General features: G+C 35.8%; 8 protein-coding genes across 8 annotated transcripts; 5 read left to right on the top strand and 3 right to left on the bottom strand.

Annotated features, from left to right (window-relative positions):
* Window positions 1-822: 822 nt before the first annotated feature.
* Window positions 823-2125, top strand: EV154DRAFT_567320 (krueppel protein; the record flags this gene model as incomplete). Its single annotated transcript, XM_051606008.1, has 2 exons — window positions 823-1950; window positions 2009-2125. The coding sequence occupies 2 exons, from the start codon at window positions 823-825 to the stop codon at window positions 2123-2125; spliced, it is 1245 nt and encodes a 414-aa protein (XP_051454034.1).
* Window positions 2126-2310: 185 nt separating this feature from the next.
* EV154DRAFT_539672 (ubiquitin-conjugating enzyme/RWD-like protein) lies at window positions 2311-3082 on the bottom strand (the record flags this gene model as incomplete). The annotated part of the gene is made up of 6 exons (XM_051604360.1): window positions 2311-2331; window positions 2357-2379; window positions 2431-2536; window positions 2602-2836; window positions 2888-2938; window positions 3024-3082. The coding sequence occupies 6 exons, from the start codon at window positions 3080-3082 to the stop codon at window positions 2311-2313; spliced, it is 495 nt and encodes a 164-aa protein (XP_051454033.1).
* Window positions 3083-3240: 158 nt separating this feature from the next.
* Window positions 3241-4455, bottom strand: EV154DRAFT_520559 (Alpha/Beta hydrolase protein). The gene is made up of 6 exons (XM_051602833.1): window positions 4337-4455; window positions 4135-4281; window positions 3978-4065; window positions 3652-3922; window positions 3416-3601; window positions 3241-3364 (listed from the first exon to the last, which is right to left on the bottom strand). The coding sequence occupies exons 1-6, from the start codon at window positions 4441-4443 to the stop codon at window positions 3276-3278; spliced, it is 888 nt and encodes a 295-aa protein (XP_051454032.1). The 5' UTR covers window positions 4444-4455; the 3' UTR covers window positions 3241-3275.
* A 1741-nt stretch (window positions 4456-6196) lies between these two features.
* EV154DRAFT_573665 (Oxysterol-binding protein-domain-containing protein) lies at window positions 6197-8593 on the top strand (the record flags this gene model as incomplete). Its single annotated transcript, XM_051606398.1, has 4 exons — window positions 6197-6329; window positions 6384-7250; window positions 7313-7734; window positions 7793-8593. 4 exons carry the CDS (start codon window positions 6197-6199, stop codon window positions 8591-8593), a joined length of 2223 nt encoding a protein of 740 aa, XP_051454031.1.
* Window positions 8594-8663: 70 nt separating this feature from the next.
* On the top strand, window positions 8664-10391 carry EV154DRAFT_554517 (glycerol kinase). The gene is made up of 3 exons (XM_051605199.1): window positions 8664-8826; window positions 8886-9766; window positions 9823-10391. The coding sequence occupies exons 1-3, from the start codon at window positions 8699-8701 to the stop codon at window positions 10341-10343; spliced, it is 1530 nt and encodes a 509-aa protein (XP_051454030.1). The 5' UTR covers window positions 8664-8698; the 3' UTR covers window positions 10344-10391.
* EV154DRAFT_13132 (Yippee/Mis18) lies at window positions 10072-10869 on the bottom strand. Its single transcript, XM_051594019.1, has 2 exons — window positions 10644-10869; window positions 10072-10590 (listed from the first exon to the last, which is right to left on the bottom strand). The coding sequence occupies exons 1-2, from the start codon at window positions 10758-10760 to the stop codon at window positions 10363-10365; spliced, it is 345 nt and encodes a 114-aa protein (XP_051454029.1). The 5' UTR covers window positions 10761-10869; the 3' UTR covers window positions 10072-10362.
* A 1645-nt stretch (window positions 10870-12514) lies between these two features.
* Window positions 12515-14973, top strand: EV154DRAFT_520548 (amino acid permease-domain-containing protein). Its single transcript, XM_051602832.1, has 6 exons — window positions 12515-13040; window positions 13108-13210; window positions 13268-13373; window positions 13431-14060; window positions 14114-14486; window positions 14548-14973. The coding sequence occupies exons 1-6, from the start codon at window positions 12813-12815 to the stop codon at window positions 14836-14838; spliced, it is 1731 nt and encodes a 576-aa protein (XP_051454028.1). The 5' UTR covers window positions 12515-12812; the 3' UTR covers window positions 14839-14973.
* A 3234-nt stretch (window positions 14974-18207) lies between these two features.
* On the top strand, window positions 18208-20528 carry EV154DRAFT_449188 (amino acid permease-domain-containing protein). The gene is made up of 7 exons (XM_051597178.1): window positions 18208-18381; window positions 18428-18667; window positions 18727-18829; window positions 18887-18992; window positions 19050-19679; window positions 19733-20105; window positions 20166-20528. The coding sequence occupies exons 2-7, from the start codon at window positions 18440-18442 to the stop codon at window positions 20454-20456; spliced, it is 1731 nt and encodes a 576-aa protein (XP_051454027.1). The 5' UTR covers window positions 18208-18381; window positions 18428-18439; the 3' UTR covers window positions 20457-20528.
* The last annotated feature ends 565 nt before the right edge of the window (window positions 20529-21093 follow it).

Raw genomic sequence — 21093 nt, 5'->3', positions numbered from 1 at the left:
GATAGTATACAAAATTTGTTAATAGTCGGCGCTATTAAGTAAGGATACTTCACATGTGTTCTTTAAGTAATTAAGAAGTTCAAAGTTGTAATTATGTCTACCGATATATTTACTCGTTTGATTTTGTTTTAAAATAAAGATACTGATGATCCTCATATATACATATATCGTGCCGTATTAGTTTTAAAAAAGCCGCCAGATTACATCTACCTATGAGTCAGGAGACGTACAATATATCCATAATTTGTTTTCTAACATAGTTTTGTTATATGGCACTGGCTTGTATGCCTTGGTGTTAAATATGGTGGGATATTTACTAAGTGGTTGTACATTTGGTAGTCGCCTGAGAGGACCGGGAATTAAAAAAGTCTGTGAGAAACTGTCTGGTCTAATCACTGGGACAAAGGGCATTGTCGCGCAAATTTGTTGTATGTAAAAGTTCCATCTATTAGTTGAATGGATAACGTCATTTATCGAACAAGTGCAAATAAAATCCTCGGTTTCTGGAACAACAAAATGCGTATTAAGTCAATTCTATTGTTTTGAACACACTTCAAGGTATTATAACAACCATTGCTTCGTGAAATAATAATAGTATTGATTACAGCAACTTTCTGTAACATTTTGTTGTCTTTCATCTACTTGAATAAGGCGCTAAAACCACGAAATGTTCATTGATCGATTTATGCGAATTTATATACCTTGTTACAGTGTCCAACGAAAGTTTTTTATTGGCCGATGAGAAACGTCATCTTAAATGGAGATTGTTTGTTCATGTTTTTGATACATATTTTTTTTTTTTTTACCTTATTTCCAAATAAAATGACCTTACCAAAAGATCAAATACCCATAGCTTCTACAGCTCAAGCTGTGCATCATCATGGACAACATTTACCTAGTAGGGGTGAAGAAAATTCAACAAATCATCATCACCACAGTCGTTTATTGTATTTTTTAACGGACCCTTCGATGCTGTCATTATCAAGGCTTCCTTTTCAATACATGAATCACCCATCGCAGCCTTTCTTATTCCCTACAACGACCTTACTTAATACCAATACAACACCGAAGCCGAAGACTAAATCCAAAACAAATGCCTTGACTACAATTTTACCTGTTCCAACCCCCCAACAGTCAATTGCTGTTGCTGCAGTGGATGATTGCTGTAACCAATGCTGTCCTGTCATATCTGCCGAGAGCAAATTACCAGCTATATCAAATACACCCACTGAACGCAAACGAAGTCTGACGGATGAAGAAAAGGACCTTCCCTCACCAAAGAGAGTGATTACTGAGGAAAGCGAAGGAAAAACCAGATGTAAATGGTCTAGTTGTGTTGCTAGTTTCAATACGATCGAAGATTTGACACCACACCTCTACAAAAACCATTTGAACAATAGCAGAAAGCCACAGAGCAATGCGTGCTTTTGGGAATCATGCTCTGAAGGAGCATTGCTAGATGGATCGTCCCAAGACCTGCTTAATCATTTAACGAGTCAACATTTGAAAAATGCTTTACTGCATGCCTGTCGATGGATAAATTGCAGCGAAAGATTTGAAGCGTTTGATACATTGACTATTCATTTATCAGAACAGCATGTAGGATCTGGTAAGAGTGAATATAGTTGTCACTGGATTGCTTGTGAGAGAGACGGAAAGACCTTTACTCAGAGACAAAAGATCATGCGACATATTCAAACTCATACGGGAGCTAAACCATTCCAGTGTCAAACATGCCAAAAACGATTCTCTGAATCCAATATTATGACCCAGCACATGAGGACGCATACAGGGGAAAAGCCCTTCAAATGTGATCAATGTGATCGTCAATTCTCGGTATCCGCATCACTCACAATCCATAAAAGAGTTCATTCGGGCGAGAAACCATTTAGTTGTAAATATCAAGGCTGTAATAAGCGCTTCTCGGAAAGTAGTAACTTAACAAAACATGTAAGTTCATTTTTATAGTTTGTTTTTATTTTTTTATTTTTTATTAACATAATGATAGATGCGAGTTCATACAGGAGAAAGACCATTTAAATGTACAGTGAAACCATGTGGTAAAGCCTTTTCAAGACCTGATCAAGTGACACGCCATTTAAAAACACACAAGGATATTTGTTAATAAAGAAAGATATAATATTTAATTACTGGATGATGAACGAGCTATTAATTTGGACAAAATTAAGTAAACAAAAACTACAAGTACAAACAACCAGCGTTTCCCCTGGCTGACTGTACGAGTGATTGGGTGTTGCTGCTGTTGTTGCTGTTGTTGTTGCTGTTGGTTATTTTCTGGTTGTTTTTGTATCATTTTTTTGGGAGCAACATCTGACGATAGCTGACTCAATTTTACTGTACATAGTTCAGGGAATACCTCTAATAAAATAAATGAGTACAAAAAACGCCAACAACAATAGCTAGTATTACCTCGAAACTTTTGGTTTCTTATGTTCCACATGTGGGATCGGGCGGCATACATTTTCTTTTCATTGACACCAGTTTTTATACTACCAGTTGTGGCTTCATCACCTACCTATCAAAAAATAAGAGGAGGAGGGGTTAGATGATAAATTGGACGGCAGCGAAATATATGTGTACCATAAAACTTAGTAAACCGTTTAATATAGTCGAAACAGACCAACTTGGGTTCCAAGAACTAGGGTGGAAATCACTCATTGTTAAACAAAGTCTAGTGTCTGGCTGGAACCTTCCGGAAGGTGTGGTCATTCGAATAGTGGGTGGTTTAAAAGGATATTCAGCAGGAAAAGTAATTCTACCATAATATTCTCCTCCTTCATACGGTGAATCAGGTGGTCCTTGAATAACGTAATGCCTACGACAACGTAAGTAAGTGGTGATTAAAACTAGAAAGAAACTCCCTTACCAGTCTAAAATGTTACTTTCTAATGGTTTCGCAGTAATGTAAGGAGGTGGACTATGATATAAAAGCAAAAAGAGAGGGTCAGGTAGGTTACAAATTAGAAGATTGCAAATTAAATTGAATCTGAAAGAATATTTACTTCTTTTGAAGGGCCATGTATTCCTTTGTTAATCGTTTATACGCTCCTTTGGTAGCCATTGTGTAGTAATTGTTAATGGCGTATTATATATATCTGGGAAGAAAAAGAAGTTTAAAGAAAGAGGAAAGGGAGCTAAAATTGGACGAAAAAATAATATTGGAAGTGTGGGTCACATGGTTCTAATTCGATTGGTCAAAAGATAAAGAACCCAATGAAATGATGATACAATGAACTTTTTTTTTTTTTATTAAACTAATTCTTGACAGCAGGAATGTGCTTCTTGATCCAATCGAGGTAATAATCAGAAACTTCTTGTCTTTGTGGCATGGTTTCATTATGCACTAAGGGAAAAGATTAGTAACGAAAAAAGCTTATATATTTTAAACATTTACATTCATGAAATAATCCTGGCCACGTTTTCATTTCTTTATCTGTACTAGAAGTCAAATTATAAGCGCTCAATGTGCTTTGGTATAAATTGATTGGATCAGTATCTGCATGGGAGTACAAAATGGGCGTTTTGATCAGTTTCGCTTTGGTTTTGATGATATCAGATCCTGCATCAATAAATCCTGCCACTAAAAACATGTTAACATCCCCTTTTAGATATATGCAAATCATATCTTACATGTAGCTAATGTAGCGAAATCATGGACTAATGGATCCTCAAGATACTTTTTGATCTCATCTTGATCATGTGACATACCGGCAGGATCAATTCCTGCTTGGATGGTGATACTGGGTAAAACAAAGGATACGGCCCGAAGAGCATAATATTTGGGCATAGGAATAGCCATAGATAAAGTCACAAGAGGTGCGGATGCAATAGCACCAGTGACTAAAGCAACGCCTTTATATTTATCACCTCTTGCAAGATAGTTGAGAGTTAAACCACCGCCCTTTTAGTTTCATGTATGAGTAAAAGTAAAGATTATGTAATAATAGTTCTCTTACCATACTATGACCTACTAGGAAGAGAGGTACATCCTGACGCTTCTTATTCAAAATAGCGTCATCAATATCTTTTAAAGCTGTATCATATCTGTAATAGTAGATATATTTGTTATTTGACCAATTCATATAAGCGAATCCTTCGAATACAATCTATTACCCCTGGTTGTTACCGAATTGAGTAGATTTCTTTCCTGTCTCCCCCCATCCACGTTGATCATAACCATAACATTCAATGCCCTGACTAGCAAAGAGAGAAAAGAGGCGGTCATATCTACCAATATGTTCTCCGAAACCATGAACCATTCTAATCATATGCATCAGTATTATGTTATGGGAACATTTTTTCTCTCGTGTCTTACACAACGGTAGCAACGGGTGTGGACTGGGTTTTCCAGGTCTTTGTGAAAATATCATTTCCATCAGTGGTTTTGATCCATTCATCCGATACAGTAATAACGCCAGTCATATTTAAATAAGTTTATTGCGAGAAGAGAAAAGAAAAAAAAGAATAAATTATTACGCAATTTAAATGCAACAGAATTGAGTTTCAAAATTTAATTTAACTGTCACATGCATGAGATGTGTTTTATGTCTCCTTCAGTGAATAACCCGACTATCTGTTTTGCGTTGACATAGATAGAAGTGCAGCAGGTAGTTGGGCTTATAGTTACCTCACCAGACCAAGGCAACTCATCAGTGGGTGTGAGAATTCCAAGATTGTTATTGTTACACCACAGTTACTAGATGACACAATCACAAATTGTACAATGCTTCCACTGCCATTTGGAAATCATTAAGAACCAATTGATCATTTATTGGTCATTTTTTTTAGAATCATTTGGGGCATTTTTAAAAGTTTGTCCTCGCTGCATGATTATTGGATCATATATATAGGAACGTGAATTAGAGCAGTAATAAAATATCCCTTCATTTCTAAATACTCATCCATAATGTACATGTAATCACTATTGATCGAGATATTGCTCACATGACTAAACTTAGGTACAGACAATAAATCCTTGGGCACTTTTCTTTTTCCTAACTTCGATGAAGACTGATTTGCAGAAAACTTCATGCAAAAGAAGCTTCTAAATGATAACAGGACGGAAGCCAATGGGGGCGTTATGCAAGGGTGGACCAAGGTTTCCCATCACACGTTTATTCAGAAACCTCTTGTATATCTCTACCTTAGTAAGAAATGACAGGGCGGAAGACAACCGGAACATTATGCAAGGGCGGATCAAGGTCACCTACCAAGACATCTAAGGTAAGCAATTTTGCAATAGTAATTCATAAGCAAAGTGCAATAGAAGTTCAAGCAGAGATACTAACCTGAATAAATAATATGAAAGTCAATGATTAACAGCATCTTCTCTCACTAAAGTAAAGAAGAACAAAGCCCCATCCCTAAAAAAAACGACCAATTGTAGTTCGAACAAATGATCAATTGCTTTTCAAGTTCCGGCCTATGATTTCAATTATTCGTTGTTGTCAGTGTAATAAGGAAAAAGTATCAAAATAATAACAATAACAATAATAACAATAACAAGAAAACGTAGTCATGTTACCTGTCCCCTTGATAATCTGTTAATCTCTATTTACTCCTCTCTTTTTTTCCTTTTTTTTTATTCTTTCTGTCTTTTTCTTTTTCTCTTTTACAGTTACATTTTCACATCATGCCAGAGGTTCGTGTTCAACCTCGAAGTGTGTATGAGCATCATATATTTGTTCAAAAGGCCAATGCTACGATTAACTGGGAATTTTCTACCAAGAAAAAGAGTATATGTTTTGGATTGTATTATAGGCCTGGAACCAGTACACGTGTATCGATAGACGAGCAACCCAAAACGAAGAAACGAAACCTTTCCTTGCCAAAATTACGAAATAAAACGACTACAGTAGATGATCAACTTTATTATTCGGATACAGATGATGGGAACAGCAAAAGAAATAGTACAACACATAGCTTCAAAGAATCTTCAGCCTCATCTATTCACTCCCGAAACAGAAGAAAGTCCTCTTCTGCTGTATCTGTCATAAATTTATTGGATAATGATTTTGTTGAACTTATTCCGATCGATCAAGTGAATTCATCCAAAGAAGCGATTTCGGGATCTTATTTGGCGGAGGAGCCTGGAAATTATGTCCTAATATTTGGTACGCAGAATTAATATTTAAAGAGCTGGATTTAGGGTCTGATATATTTCTATTTAGACAACATGTTTTCTAGGAATACATCAAAATCACTGACTTTTACTGTAACTACGGATGAGCCTGTGGATGAAGGAATGGAACCAAACGATTGTGATATGAGTGGTTGGTTATTAAAAAAAAGGAGAAAACGAATGCAAGGTAAACAGACTATTTGACTTCTAAGGAGAGACTATTTAATAATTATCCAAAAAGGATGGGCAAAAAGATGGTTTGAATTATCATCGACTGGAGTCCTATCTTATTCAGTGAGAAAAGGTGACATTAAAAGAGGTTCAATACAAATTTTATTGGCCACAATATCCTTATCACCAAAACAGCGCACAATCCATTTGGATTCTGGTACTACCATTTTTCATTTAAAAGCGTTGTCCAATGATTTATTTGATGCCTGGCTGAATTGTATTAGAACAAAGAGGAGTATTACAAATAATGTCATATGGAACGAGGATGGAGGCATCCAGTCAGCAATAAGTCTATTACCTGACTCGGATAGCAATGATTACGAGATAAATCACCAATTAATTTTAAAAGCACTGAATGATATGGACAACGAATTAAAATATCTAAAAAGCATAGTATCCAAAGAATTATCCGTCAGCCATGATACTTTGGTAGCTTCCCCAACATCAGCAGACATTTCTTCGATACTTCCACCACCGCCACCTTTACCTCATTCACATAGTAGTAATAGTAGTAGTAGTCTCAAACTTAGATTTCCCTTCAAACGCGGAACGTCATCCACAAATTCGGATGAGCATCATCACAAGTCGTCTATGATTACGGTTGAACGACTTTCACAATCGATCAAATTATTATCGGATTATCGAGAAAAAATGTCTACATCATATTTACAAAATTACAATCAAAGAGGCATAAATCCACTGGAAATACCAGGCAGAACGGGAACAGGGTTCTCTACCCATCGGTCAGCTAGTTTTTATTCGTATAGTGCACAGTCAGATTTATTCTTTGACGCCGAAGATGATTTTGAATTAAGTAATGAGGAAGTTGAGTCTACGCATGGATCGATCGTTGTAGATTCCGAAGATGAAGACAAAGGTAATTTTTTTTTACAGGAAACAGGGAGCATCTTAAAATGCCCGTTATATTAAAAATTACAGTAGAAGTTTCATCTGATGATTTAATTATATCTAAAGACAATATTTCAAGAAGAACCAGATTATCTCATCCCGTAGCTGTAAGAACGATTTCCGTCTTGGGTATTTTACGCAAGAATATCGGTAAAGATTTATCAACCATCTCTATGCCAATCAGTTTGAATGAACCCATCAATTTATTGCAGCGTTTATGTGAGGAACTAGAGTACTGTGACCTGTTAGATAAAGCAACAGCACAAACATCATCTATGGATAGACTCATGTATGTTACCGCATTTGCTATATCTGGTTATGCTTCATCACAGTACAGAATTGGAAGAAAGCCATTTAATCCACTCATGTGTGAAACATACGAGTGTATTCGACCCGATAAAGGTTTTAGATTCATTTCTGAAAAAGTGTCACATTATCCCAATGTCATGGCGGTAAGAATCCATGCCCTATTTTTTTTAGAATATGCCGTATACTAACTTGAAATCGCAGTGTCATGCAGAATCTAGAAATTTTCAATATCGACAATCGTATTTTGGAAAGACGAAATTTTGGGGTAAATCAATGGAATTAATCACAGAGGGACAGAGTCATATTTCATTGACGGGGCATGAAGATCAATATACGTATTCAAAACCATCAAGTTGGTTGAGAAACCTGGTGACAGGAACAAAGTATTTAGAACATATTGGCGAAATGAAGGTAGATAACCACGCGACAGGTGAGTATGCGATTGTCACATTCAAGGAAGCAGCGGCAAGTGGAGGATCTTTCTTTTCAAGTGGCAGTAATGTCATGCATCGAAATAATGTAGTAGCGAAATTCTATGATTGCCGAGGCTCACTGATAAGAGAAGTTCAAGGAAAATGGAGCGATACATTATCCGAGGTAGTTGGCCCTGATCAATATTCCGTAATTTGGAGATCAAAACCACCTTCAATTCCAGACTACCAAGACTATTACGGACTAACACAATTTGCAATGGAGATCAACGAAATTACATCACTAGAAAAGGATAAATTACCAATCACAGACACTAGATACAGGCCAGACCAACGCTTGTTTGAAAATGGAAAGGTTTCCGAAGCGGAAGATGAAAAAATAAGAGTTGAGCAACTACAGAGAGAGAAAAGAAAGCAATACGAAGCACAAAATAAAGCTTGGGTTCCTTTTTGGTTTGAATTAAAACCTGATGCGTATTCTCCAACTGGTGACTCATGGCAATACAAGGGTGGTTATTGGGAAGCACGAAAATCAGGTCAATGGCCAAGGGAAATATTACAACTCTGGTAGCTGAGGTTAAATAAGCGGGAAAATCTTCTTACAATAAAACACATCTACTTTTTTTTTTATTTACTCTTTACCCTTATCTTCCCCCACACTTTTGATTTGTTACAAATGTCCAAGCAATTTATCGGTGCTGTTGATCAAGGAACAACTTCATCTAGATTCTTAATTTTTGATAATGAAGGTACATTAATTACATTCTATCAAGTAGAGCTACCACAATCCAATCCTCAACAAGGGTAAATATTCCTGCTTATATGTATATTTACAAACATTTACTGATAAGTATATACTGAAGATGGTTAGAGCACGATCCCATGGACATCTTAAATACCGTATTAGAGTGCATAGATAAGACAATACATAGATTTGAGCTGATGGGGTACAATGTCAAGGATATTAAAGGAATCGGTGTTACAAACCAAAGAGAGTCGGCTGTAGCATGGAATAAAAAAACTGGCGAACCGCTGCGTAATACCATTGTTTGGAGCGATGTTAGAACCGACGAACTTGTTCACACTTTCAAGAAAAAGAAAAACTCTCATATTGTAAAGGATCTTTCAGGACTTGACTTGACCTCTTATTTTACTGCACTCAAGTACCGCTGGATGTTAGACAACGATGAGGAAGTTAAGAAGGCGGTCAAGGAAGGCACTGCATGTTTCGGAACTGTTGATAGTTGGTTAATCTTCAAACTGTCTGGTGGACAAGCCCATGTAACTGATGTTACCAATGCCAGTCGTACTTTACTCATGAATTTGAGAACTCTGGAATGGGATTCCCAACTTTTGGAATTTTTTGACATTCCTAAATCAGTTTTACCTGAATTATGTTCATCGTCACAGGTATATGGTAAAGTTAAACTGGATATTGCATTAGACGGTGTTCCTATTGCTGGGTGCTTAGGTGATCAACAAGCTGCCTTGTTAGGGCAAAAATGTTTTGATAAAGGTGAAGCCAAGTGTACATTTGGTACCGGCGCGTTTATGTTGTTTAATACAGGAACAAAGCCTGTGACTTCATCACACGGATTGATTACCACAATAGCCTTTAAACTAGGAGAAAATGAACCAGCCACTTATGCTCTGGAGGGATCAATGGCTGTAGCAGGATCTTCATTGAGATGGTTGCGTGATAACTTGAGATTGATTAACTCCATGGAAGAAGTCAGTGATTTAGGTAAAATTACGTAAGCCTAAATGCATATCAGACATTCTAATGTATATTGTTATTAGCGGAACATGTTGCAGATACTGGTGGGGTTTATTTTGTTACAGCATTTTCTGGCTTATTTGCACCTTATTGGCGTGATGATGCACGAGGTACGATGATTGGGCTGACCAGCTACACAAACAAGTATCATCTGGCCCGTGCTACGCTCGAATCTATGTCGTTTCAAGCAAGAGCCATATTAGAAGCTATGAATCAAGATGCTAGTACACCGCTTAAAGTGCTGAAAGTAGACGGTGGTGTTTCAAATTCAAACATTGCTATGCAAATTCAAGCTGATTTGTTAGGCATTAATGTAGAAAGACCCTCAATGCGTGAAACAACCGCATTCGGTACAGCTATTGCCGCGGGTTTGGCTGTTGGAGTTTGGAAATCTGTTCATGAATTAGACGGTGTGAATGTAAAGGGAATCACCACATTTGTGCCAAACTTGATAGAAAGTGATAGAGAAGACAGATACAACGTATGGAAAAAGGCAGTAGAATCTTCGCTTCATTGGACAGATGATGTGGAGGATGACTTATAATACTTATTTTTTATTTTTATTATTCAATTATACATTCCTTTATCACTTTACTCTTTTCAATAATACATTTTCCTTCCTTATATCTCTGACTTTTTTCAGGAGCTGTTATATATTTCCAGCCAATCTTTGATTTACAGACATGGCATGATATGTCTGCAACTGTGTGAATACCCGTCATTAACATGCGTTCTTCATTGCCTCCTAAGGACATGTTAACCACCTTTTCGACCAAATAAGCGGGTCCGTGCTATATCATGCGTTTAGATCACAAGTATTGTTTCTCTTTTATACTTTTCTTACTCTTCCCTGAAACGCTCTCGATACAATGTCATGTTGACTTATAAGCTGTGAATGACATGTTGTGCACGAAAAAAATACGTTACATTGATCCAAATAATTTGGGTGTCGTTTCACCATGTAAGCTACTGAAAAAGAGGTAATTTAAAGAAAAGATATTTAATTGATCCAGCAGAGGAATTTATTCGAAAATAGGAATGCTCCTTATCACATTATCATTATAAATGATAGAAAAAGTGCATAAATTACAGTTTCCTCTATTTATGGTTATTCCCATCATGACTGTTTTAGCAGTCTCAAGAGTTCACGAGTTTTCCATTAGTTACACTAAAATTTAAATGCCCAAGATCAATGTTAGTAGGCTAGAATCCAAGGTCGCTTTTGTTGTCAATCAAGTTTATATGAATAAAAATAGCGTGGGTGATATCAGTTGTTGTCTATCAATGAAAAAAGTATCGTTTTACAGAGAATGGTATAAAGAATTTTTGTCCCAAAAATACATTCCTTTGCAAAGCCAGTTAGATATTGCAGCCTTTCACACGGGATACTTGATAAAAATAACGGCTCTCTCATATCGCTTTAATCATAGTTTTTTGAAGTGTGATTTTGACTCCTATATGTTTGCATTATTTTCTTTGTAAACAGGCTGAATTTATCGTGATTAGCAATGATATTCACCTTTACGCTTCATCCGGACGAGTATTTTTGTCATACAATTAAAAGTATAATTACGTGAGTGCTGCACTTTGCGTCCCGAGTGTTGTTTCATTGGATAGCAACAAATGCTGATATGCGCTACGAAAAGACGCCAACTATTGAAAGAGAGGGATACACTAGGAAATGAGGTAGCTGGGGATTAAATTGTCATAAATCAAAGACATGCATATAAATCATAAGTTATAACGCTGGAGCATTTAACTTTGGAGTTAAATGCCTGATATAATGCAAATAATCAGTTTAATCATATAAAAGATTCCCCAATTTAAAGGGCAAATTACTCACAACAATTATTGTTAATAGACATTACTTGCTTGTGAACAGAAAAAGAATTGAGGATGACTTTCGTCCTTTTTGTTTTTATTTTCTGGGAAAACGGAAGACATAGCTTTAGAACACTTTGAGTTAATTAAGTTTTTGTGTGACAATTCTGGAAGTTTTAAAAAAAAGGGGGGGGTCAGGTACGCTGGGACTAAATAAACTAAAATCCGAAACTTCCAATAAGCGATTCCATAGTAAAAATGTATGCCATCACGGCAAATGATATCATAAAATACCGGCAAAAATTTACATATCTTATTCAAGTTATCTTTGTCGTCTTTCTTCCTATTTTTTGTTACTGTATTAAATAAAAATTATATAATGATACTATTTATCATGATACTATTATTCATCGGGTTCCTTTCTCTCTTTGGCATTAATGCCCTTGATCCCGAAGCTAACTTTTTCATTTATAAATAGCGTATTTTTGTACCACTATCAATCAAAATAATCATGCATTCGCTAATATCTAGAATCGCCGTATAGTATGGTTTCGCCATATTATACAGCAGATACAACTATTAGTGTAGCTCGTGCCACTCTTATCCTAGATTTTTAAACATTTGCTTCCCTCTTACATATTTGCGATTTTATCTCTTGTGACCGAATGACAAATACTTGTCGTGACACTCAAGCTGCATTCAGTTGAAACGAATTTTCAAACCATTATTGTTTCTTTAGACGTAAATCCGTCAAAATTTCTAATTGATACGTCCGTAAAAGGTATATATTACACAAAAAAGAAAAACAGAAGACTCCAAAAAACAACAAATAATTACAGTCGCGTGCCTTTAACGTTTTCATGAATTGTTTCTCCCCTCCAACAGTCCTTTATCAACAATTTGCTATACTATTGGATGATTGGATTCTGCTCCTACTTTTTTATTATCTATACTTTTATATCTCTTTTGCTAAGGGACTCCACCAATTGCTGATTTTTAGGGAGTGGAGATCTCTTTTTCTTGCACTTATCCACTAAATATCGATTTAAGGGGGTCTTCGAGGTTAAAGGGGTGTAAGAGAGTTGATTCTCCGTTGAAAATCTGCTTATATAAATCACTTCTTTGTTTCTTTTGAAGACGTTTTCCTCTTTTTCATTTTATAGACGTTTATTTAAAATAAATCCTTGATATAATGGCTTGGGGGAATATAAGAATGCCAGATCGTGCACTGATATTTGGAGAAGAGAAAACTGCCAAAATGTATGCAGACAGAAAGAAAAAACGTGAGGAGGCGATGATTGATGACGAATTATTACTCGCAAAGCTCGGTTATAAACAAGACTTAAATCGTCAACTGTCGACATTTTCTAATTTTGCTATTTCTTTTGGCTGTTGCTCAGTTTTAAGTGGATTATTACCCGTAAGTAGATATGCAGATAATTGAACAATACTTAGAGTTACCTTATTGAAAAAGTAATCCAATTTAGTTATGGGGAACAACATTGCTAACCGGTGGCACTTCAGCTTCGATTTGGGGTTATATTATCGTGGCTATAATGACATTAACCATCGGATCAAGTTTAGCAGAAAGTAATGGGCGTAAATTTCTAATTCGATTTTTATTTGTTATTTATTTTTCGGTATAAGTTTGTAGTGCATTTCCTACGACTGGAGGTTTATATTTTTGGACAGCCCAATTGTCTGACTCACAGTGGGTGCCATTTATGTGTTGGATTGTTGGTTATTTTAACTGGTATTACTTTCTTTACTCTCCTTTATTTTTCCTTGACTCCTGACATGTTTTCATTAGGCTAAGTTTATCTGTAGCCATCTGTGCCAGTGATTTAGGCATGGCGGGTTTTTTGACCTCCGCAGTAACAGTAGTAAAACCAGAGTTTCAGACAACACCTGCAATTGATTACGGTGTATTTCTCGCTATCATACTCATTCACGGGTGGATGAATACACTTCCTGTAAAATATACCGGTATGATCAACAACTTATCCGTTTGGTGGCATTTGATGGGCATTCTGTTTATTGTGATTGTTGGCTTGATGTTGACTCCCAATAAAGCATCCGCATCATTTGTTTTCACTCAAACATATAATGGTTCTGGACTAAAAAGTGATGGTTATGCGTGGTTAATTGGATTGCTTCAGGCTCAATTTACTTTGAATGGATATGACACCGCTGCTCATGTCAGTGAGGAAACAAGGTCTGCCCAACGTGGCTCTCCAATGGGTATTATTATGGCTATTGGAACTTCGGCTGTTGCTGGTGTCATTCTTATGGTCACATGTGCATTCATGATCCAAGACTTCGAAGGCCAAGTTGTGAACGGGAAAAACCCAATGACCATTACACAAGTATTTTTGGATAGCACAGGCATTGGATGGACGATGTGGTTTCTTATTATTATTCTCGTGGCTATGTACTTTGCGTAAGTGATATATTGAAAACATAATGTGGTCTAGAAACTGAAGGTATTTATAGAGGTGGTGCCGTTACCGTTGGATCATCACGTCAAACATATGCATTTGCAAGAGATGGTGCTATGCCATTTTCGAAATGGCTTACAAAACTATCTGATAGCAAAGTTCCAGCAAATGCCGTTTGGTTTAATATCGCTTTCGCAATCATTCTTGGAATTCCCTATCTTTTCAGCGAAGTAGCGTTTGAAACAATTGTGTCAATCAATACAATTGCTGCCAATATTTCATATTTCATTCCAATTTGGTTGCGTATTACTATGGCAAGAAAGAGATTTCAAAGAGGCCCTTACAATATGGGAAAATTCTCAGTCCCCTGTGGTATAATTGCTTGCGCCTGGATTTTATTCACATCGGTGTTATTTATTTTACCAACGGTAAGTTCCACTGTAACTGTGCTTAATAATTTAGTTTATCTAATTTTACTTTTAATGATAGCAATATCCAATTACGGCTAATAATATGAATTTTGCTATAGCCCCTTTCGCTTTTGTGATTGGTTTAGCATCTCTCGTCTACGCCTTCTCTGGTCGCAATTGGTTTACGGGACCTGTGCGTAACATTGACACTGTAGTAGTCCGGGAAGAGGACGGAAAAGTGATACAGGAAACCCGTCGTGTTGTTTTGTTGAGTGAAAATGATGTGGTTGATCAGCATGAGATCGGCGGCCAGGACACCTGGATAAGCTCTAGCCCATCAACACCGGAGCCAAAGTCCATCCGTCATTAAACTTAAAGTCTCAATCTCTACTTCTTATAATGTATATTAAAAAAAAGTCCCCCATTTTTTCTCGCTATCTATTTTAAAGCGTATACTATTTTGGTATAACTTTCAAAACACAATCATCTTACGTTTATTTTAACCTTCAAAAAATATATGTATTATTTAAAAGTTTGTGAATTCGGCGATCCTTAAGAAATAGAATGAATTTGTGGGAAGGCTATAGTTATCTCTGTTTAGACTAACTTGGGGTGGATGTAAATATCACCACATTGTTCTAGCCACAACTGCCATATCATATTTGGGAAAATGAAATAAAATAAAAAAAACGAATGGAACTCTGCTAATAGTGGGAGAAAAATATGTTATCTAGACTACCCATAGCCGTATTATTTTCTTTCTTTGCTAGATCATTATATTAGCACTGTGAAACTTTTTATCGGTCCAATTTTTTAAAAAAAAATGAAAAAGTTAGACCGGCGGTAACGGTCCAAAAATTGGACCGATTTTATAAAAAATCGGTCGCATTTTTGGACAGATTTTGTAAGAAATCGGTCGCATTTTTGGACCGATACTGATGATTACAAGCGATGGTTTTGGCAAATAATTCTATTGGATAATAATACAGTTTACGTATTCAGTTCACGAGTTGCTACCCTTGTAAACCCAAAAATTTAGACATCATATATTGAATAAAAAAAAAGACAATTTATTGAAAAAAAAAGAAAAAGAAAAAAAGAGCCACAAATGTTTGAATAAATAAACGCACAGATTGGTTTTACAGATGAAAGACGAAACTAACCCGCCCATACCAACTTATTGAGCTAGTAGTTACAACTGTTATAGACAAACGCGTCTGGGAGGTACTTACCTATAATAAGAACTAACGTTAATAACGAGTATAAAAAAGATAAAAAAACACATCATACCTTAATAAAGAAACAGGTCGTCCGGGTCTAAATTACAAGCAGTGAACGTACAGTAAATCTATAGACATATATTGATATTAATAACAGGAATGAAGGTGACTATAGCGATAAATCTTACCTCGAAAAGAATGTAGTTCATCTACCATGAACGCAAACACAATATTTATTATTCATAAACTACATCAAACAGAGTTACATAACTGTAAAAGGTTAATTTTATGTTAAATTATGGTATCAATTATTATACATACTATTTCATGGTCATTTGACAAAAAGAAAACAGAAAAAAGGAAAATAAGAAAGAAAAAAAATATTAGATTTATAAATAATGATTTTTTAAACTCAATAGATATTACGTACACGAACGGTACACACAAACATAGAGTACTCTTCCAGTGCGTTTGATAGATACTTTCAATGACCCTTTGACCACTCTTTTGTTTCCTATAACTTGTCTCTTTACAAGATGGAAAAATTGGGGAAACTAGAAAGAAAATTCTAAGAAGGAGGGTGATTTCAATAAAAAGTGTTGCGGCTATTTATTGAGTGGCAAAAATTTGGACATAAAGCACATGGCTTTTAATACTATAAACATTTTATTTGTGACAAAAAAAATGTCAAGACTTTGTCATAGAGACATTGAAAAAGTGAATATGTTTTGATAGTTATTCGTCCGTTAAAACCAGCGAAGTGAAAAAAAAAAAAAAAAAAAAAAAAAAAAAGCGTAAGTCAATTGAAAGCACGATACAAAAAAAGCCTAATCGTGTAACACCAAACGCGTAAAGAACAAGATACACTTTTTGACCCCCTGTTGCGGTCACCGTATTAACTTAATAAATTTTCTTTTAATCATATAAGTTATATAGGTATCGTAATATATGTTTATTAAACTACAAAACTCGATTTTGCAGTGATTTTCATTTTTTTTAAAAATCGGTATCGGTGCAATCTTCAAAAAAGACCGCCGGTATCTGTAATTTCTAAAAATTGCACCGATACCGGCGGTATCGGTCCAAAATATGTTTAGACCGGTAAAAAGTTTCAGGGTGTAGGGTTGGCGATTCCGTTTCGATGAGTAGGGGTTCCGGACCTATATATTTGGAGCTTGTAATTTAAATGTTATTTTCGTAGAGTGACCAAAGTTTTAGCTCCTTCTTCCAGAAAACACTATTAAACAAGGCCATCTTCTTGTTTTATTAATTTAATATAGTCTGTTACCTTTCTTCCAGAAGAGCTCAATTCATTGCGGAAGAAAATTACTTCTATCATTGGACATTACAATATGCCTCTCTCCAGTAAGAGCAGATACTTTGTCTATTTCAGAGAATATGGCTCAATAGTATGACTTAGTTTCTTTTTTAAAATATGATCGTGATCGATTATGACAAAAATCAGAATGACATAATACCTGCAATGTGAGAAAAAACACTTTGACCTTGATAAATGTCTACACATAAACAAAAGAATAATCATCTATGCTACATTTGAGAACAGTCGGTACACACCAAAGCGGAATAAGATAGATATAGGTAATTATTGCTCATTTGACAATAACAATAGCATTTAATTTTGATATTAACCGCAGAATTAATTTCCCACCTTCTTCACACAGATCTACAATTTATGGTGAATTAAATATCCCCTGGCCCTGAAGGAGAGGGAAATTACATCTTCACTATACCAGATTATTACAGTCTGTTTTATAAACAGTCTGTATTCCATAGTTTCTACCTCTTCGCTACTACATAATACGTCTCAAAGAAAAAGAGAGACACGATAGTAGTATTAATAAAAGAAGGAAACTGTCAGTACTGAATTCCCATATTCAAAAATCGCAGGTTGAAATAGCTCCAAAACTATTGTAGCAAATTACTTGTGCCAAAGAAACAGTAACAATGTCCAGAGTTTCTTTGACTGATGTTGCAGTAGGTAGAGTTATTTCGGTGAGACAGGCATCATTATAAATGAAAAAACTATTTTAACGTAATTTATATCCGTTTTTTACCCACTTTCTAGCCTATTTACGACTTCTAAATTTTCTCGCGGTTTTTTTTTACCAGTGATGACGAGTAGTTATTTCGATTGTCGAGTTGTATTCAGTTGATTTAAATACTTAAAATTTTGAAGACAAGAAATAAAAACAGTTTTATATTTCGTTTAGATCTGTAAGTAAGCTTATGGGAGAATTACACTGTAAAATAGCAGATACTAAACATACTAATAGCTTATTGAAGGTAGCTTAAATCCTTTGTATCATGTCTTCATAATTTTATTGTAGCACAATTGAGGATGTAAAAGCATTGTAACTTGAATTCTTATTTAGTGGCGTGCTAACATGGTTGACATAGTTTGTCTCTCCCTTTCCAGTATCCCTTTTATCAACAATATCCTTTAACTGTGGATGATGCGGCTCTGTTTCTCCCTTTTTTTATTATCTATACTTTTATATCTCTTTTACTAAGGGACTTCACCAACTGCCGATTTTTAGGGAGTGAGGATCTTTCTATCTTGTACTTGACCATTACATATTGAATCCAAGGGGGTCTTTGTGGGTAAAAGGGGTGTAAGAGAGTTGATTCTCCGTTGTATATCTGCTTCTATAAATTTCTTCTTTGCTTTTTTTTAATTAAAGAAGTTTTTGTTTCGTTTTTTCAATTTATACACAACAGATCATTGATATAATGGCTTGGGGAAATATAAAAATGCCAGACCGTGCTTTGATATTTGGAGAAGAGAAAACTGCCAAAATGTATGCAGACAGAAAGAAAAAACGTGAGGAGGCGATGATTGATGACGAATTATTACTCGCAAAGCTCGGTTATAAACAAGACTTAAACCGTCAACTGTCGACATTTTCTAATTTTGCTATTTCTTCTGGTTGTTGTTCAGTTTTAAGTGGATTACTACCCGTAAGTAGAAATGCAATGTTTAAAGTCACTTTAATAATAAAAAAAGTAATCTGTTTTAGTTATGGGGAAAAACATTGCTAACCGGTGGCACTTCAGCTTCGATTTGGGGTTATATTATCGTGGCTATAATGACATTAACCATCGGATCAAGTTTAGCAGAAAGTAATGAGCGTAAATTTTTAATTCGATTTTTAATTGTTATTTATTTTTTGGTATAAGTTTGCAGTGCATTTCCTACGACTGGAGGTTTATATTTTTGGACAGCCCAATTGTCTGACTCACAGTGGGTGCCATTTATGTGTTGGATTGTTGGTTATTTTAACTGGTAATACCTTCTTTACTCTCCTTTATTTTTCCCTGACTCCTGACATGTCTTCTTTAGGCTAAGTTTATCTGTAGCCATTTGTGCCGGTGATTTAGGCATGGCAGGCTTTTTGACTTCTGCAATAACAGTAGTAAAACCAGAGTTTCAAACAACACCTGCGATCGATTTCGGCGTATTTCTCGTTATCATACTCGTTCACGGGTGGATGAATACACTTCCTGTAAAATATACCGGTATGATCAACAACTTATCCGTTTGGTGGCATTTGATGGGTATTCTGTTTATTGTGATTGTTGGCTTGATGTTGACTCCCAATAAAGCATCCGCATCATTTGTTTTCACTCAAACATATAATGGTTCTGGACTAAAAAGTGATGGTTATGCGTGGTTAATTGGATTGCTTCAGGCTCAATTTACTTTGAATGGATATGACACTGCTGCTCATGTCAGTGAGGAAACAAGGTCTGCCCAACGTAGCTCTCCAATGGGTATTATTATGGCTATTGGAACTTCGGCTGTTGCTGGTGTCATTCTTATGGTCGCATGTGCATTCATGATCCAAGACTTTGAAGGCCAAGTTGTGAATGGAAAAATCCCAATGGCGATCACGCAAGTATTTTTGGATAGTACAGGCATTGGGTGGACGATGTGGTTTCTTATTATTATTCTCGTGGCTATGTACTTTGCGTAAGTGATATATTGAAAACATAATGTGGTTTAGAAACTGAAGGTATGTATAGAGGCGGAGCCGTTACCGTTGGATCATCACGTCAAACATATGCATTTGCAAGAGATGGTGCTATGCCATTTTCGAAATGGCTTACAAAACTATCTGATAGCAAAGTTCCAACAAATGCTGTTTGGTTCAATATTGCATTTGCAATCATTCTTGGAATTCCCTATCTTTTCAGCGAAGTAGCGTTTGAAACAATTGTGTCGATTAATACAATTGCTGCCAACATTTCATATTTCATTCCAATTTGGTTGCGTATTACTATGGCAAGAAAGAGATTTCAAAGAGGCCCTTACAATATGGGAAAATTCTCAGTTCCCTGTGGTATAATTGCTTGCGCCTGGATTTTATTCACATCAGTGTTATTTATTTTACCAACGGTAAGTTCCGCTTTAACTAGGGTCGATAATATGTTTTTTTAATCTCACTTTTAATGATAGCAATATCCAATTACGGCTAATAATATGAATTTTGCTATAGCCCCTTTCGCTTTTGTGATTGGTTTAGCATCTCTCGTCTACGCCTTCTCTGGTCGCAATTGGTTTACGGGACCTGTGCGTAACATTGACACTGTAGTAGTCCGGGAAGAGGACGGAAAAGTGATACAGGAAACCCGTCGTATCGTTTTGTTGAGTGAAAATGATGTGGTTGATCGACATGAGATCGGTGACCAGGACACTTTGATAAGCTCTAGCCCATCAACACCAGAACCAAAATTCATCCGTCATTAAACTTAAAGTCTCAATCTCTAATTCTTATAATGTATATTAAAAAAAAACCAGTTTTTTCTCGCTTTCTACTTTTCAGCATTCCTCTTTTTCAGCTATAATTTTTTTTGGGAAGAACAAAAAGAAGAAGAAGAAGGCTACATTTGTTGTCATGGAATCATCTTCAGTTGTTATTTATAGAAGTCTATTTTCCCCACATTTTCCCCCATTATTACGCTGTTACACCTACGGCTTAACCTTTTGGCAAGCTTTTTTTATTTTGTGTTACCGACCTATCAACAGAAACCTTTCTATTGATGACCTTAGAATTTTTTCCGATTCCTCATCATTTAGCCGTTGCATGTGTTTTATTAGATAATCCTCCCCCCACAAAAAGAAAACAAAGAAAGAAAAATGCCACATCCAATAAAAATTAATCGTTCCTGTTACATGTTCCATCAATGCGGGATATTTTCTGAGCTGAATGCATGTAACAAAGTTTTGTCCACTTTTTGTTTAATTGGATCTAGTTTACCCCACCTTTTAGCTGACTTTTAAAAGTATACGACAATAATCACTGGGATTTATGGGCTATAGTTGCCAAATATTCATTTAGCAATATATGCACATGTAGAAAAGCTGCAATAGCTTTTTGTCTCAA

This window comes from Mucor mucedo (genome assembly GCF_025094135.1).
Source record: "Mucor mucedo strain NRRL 3635 chromosome Unknown EV154scaffold_102, whole genome shotgun sequence".
Taxonomy (NCBI): domain Eukaryota; kingdom Fungi; phylum Mucoromycota; class Mucoromycetes; order Mucorales; family Mucoraceae; genus Mucor; species Mucor mucedo.
Note: the sequence above shows the minus strand (reverse complement) of the source record. Positions and strands in the feature narration are given on the sequence as shown.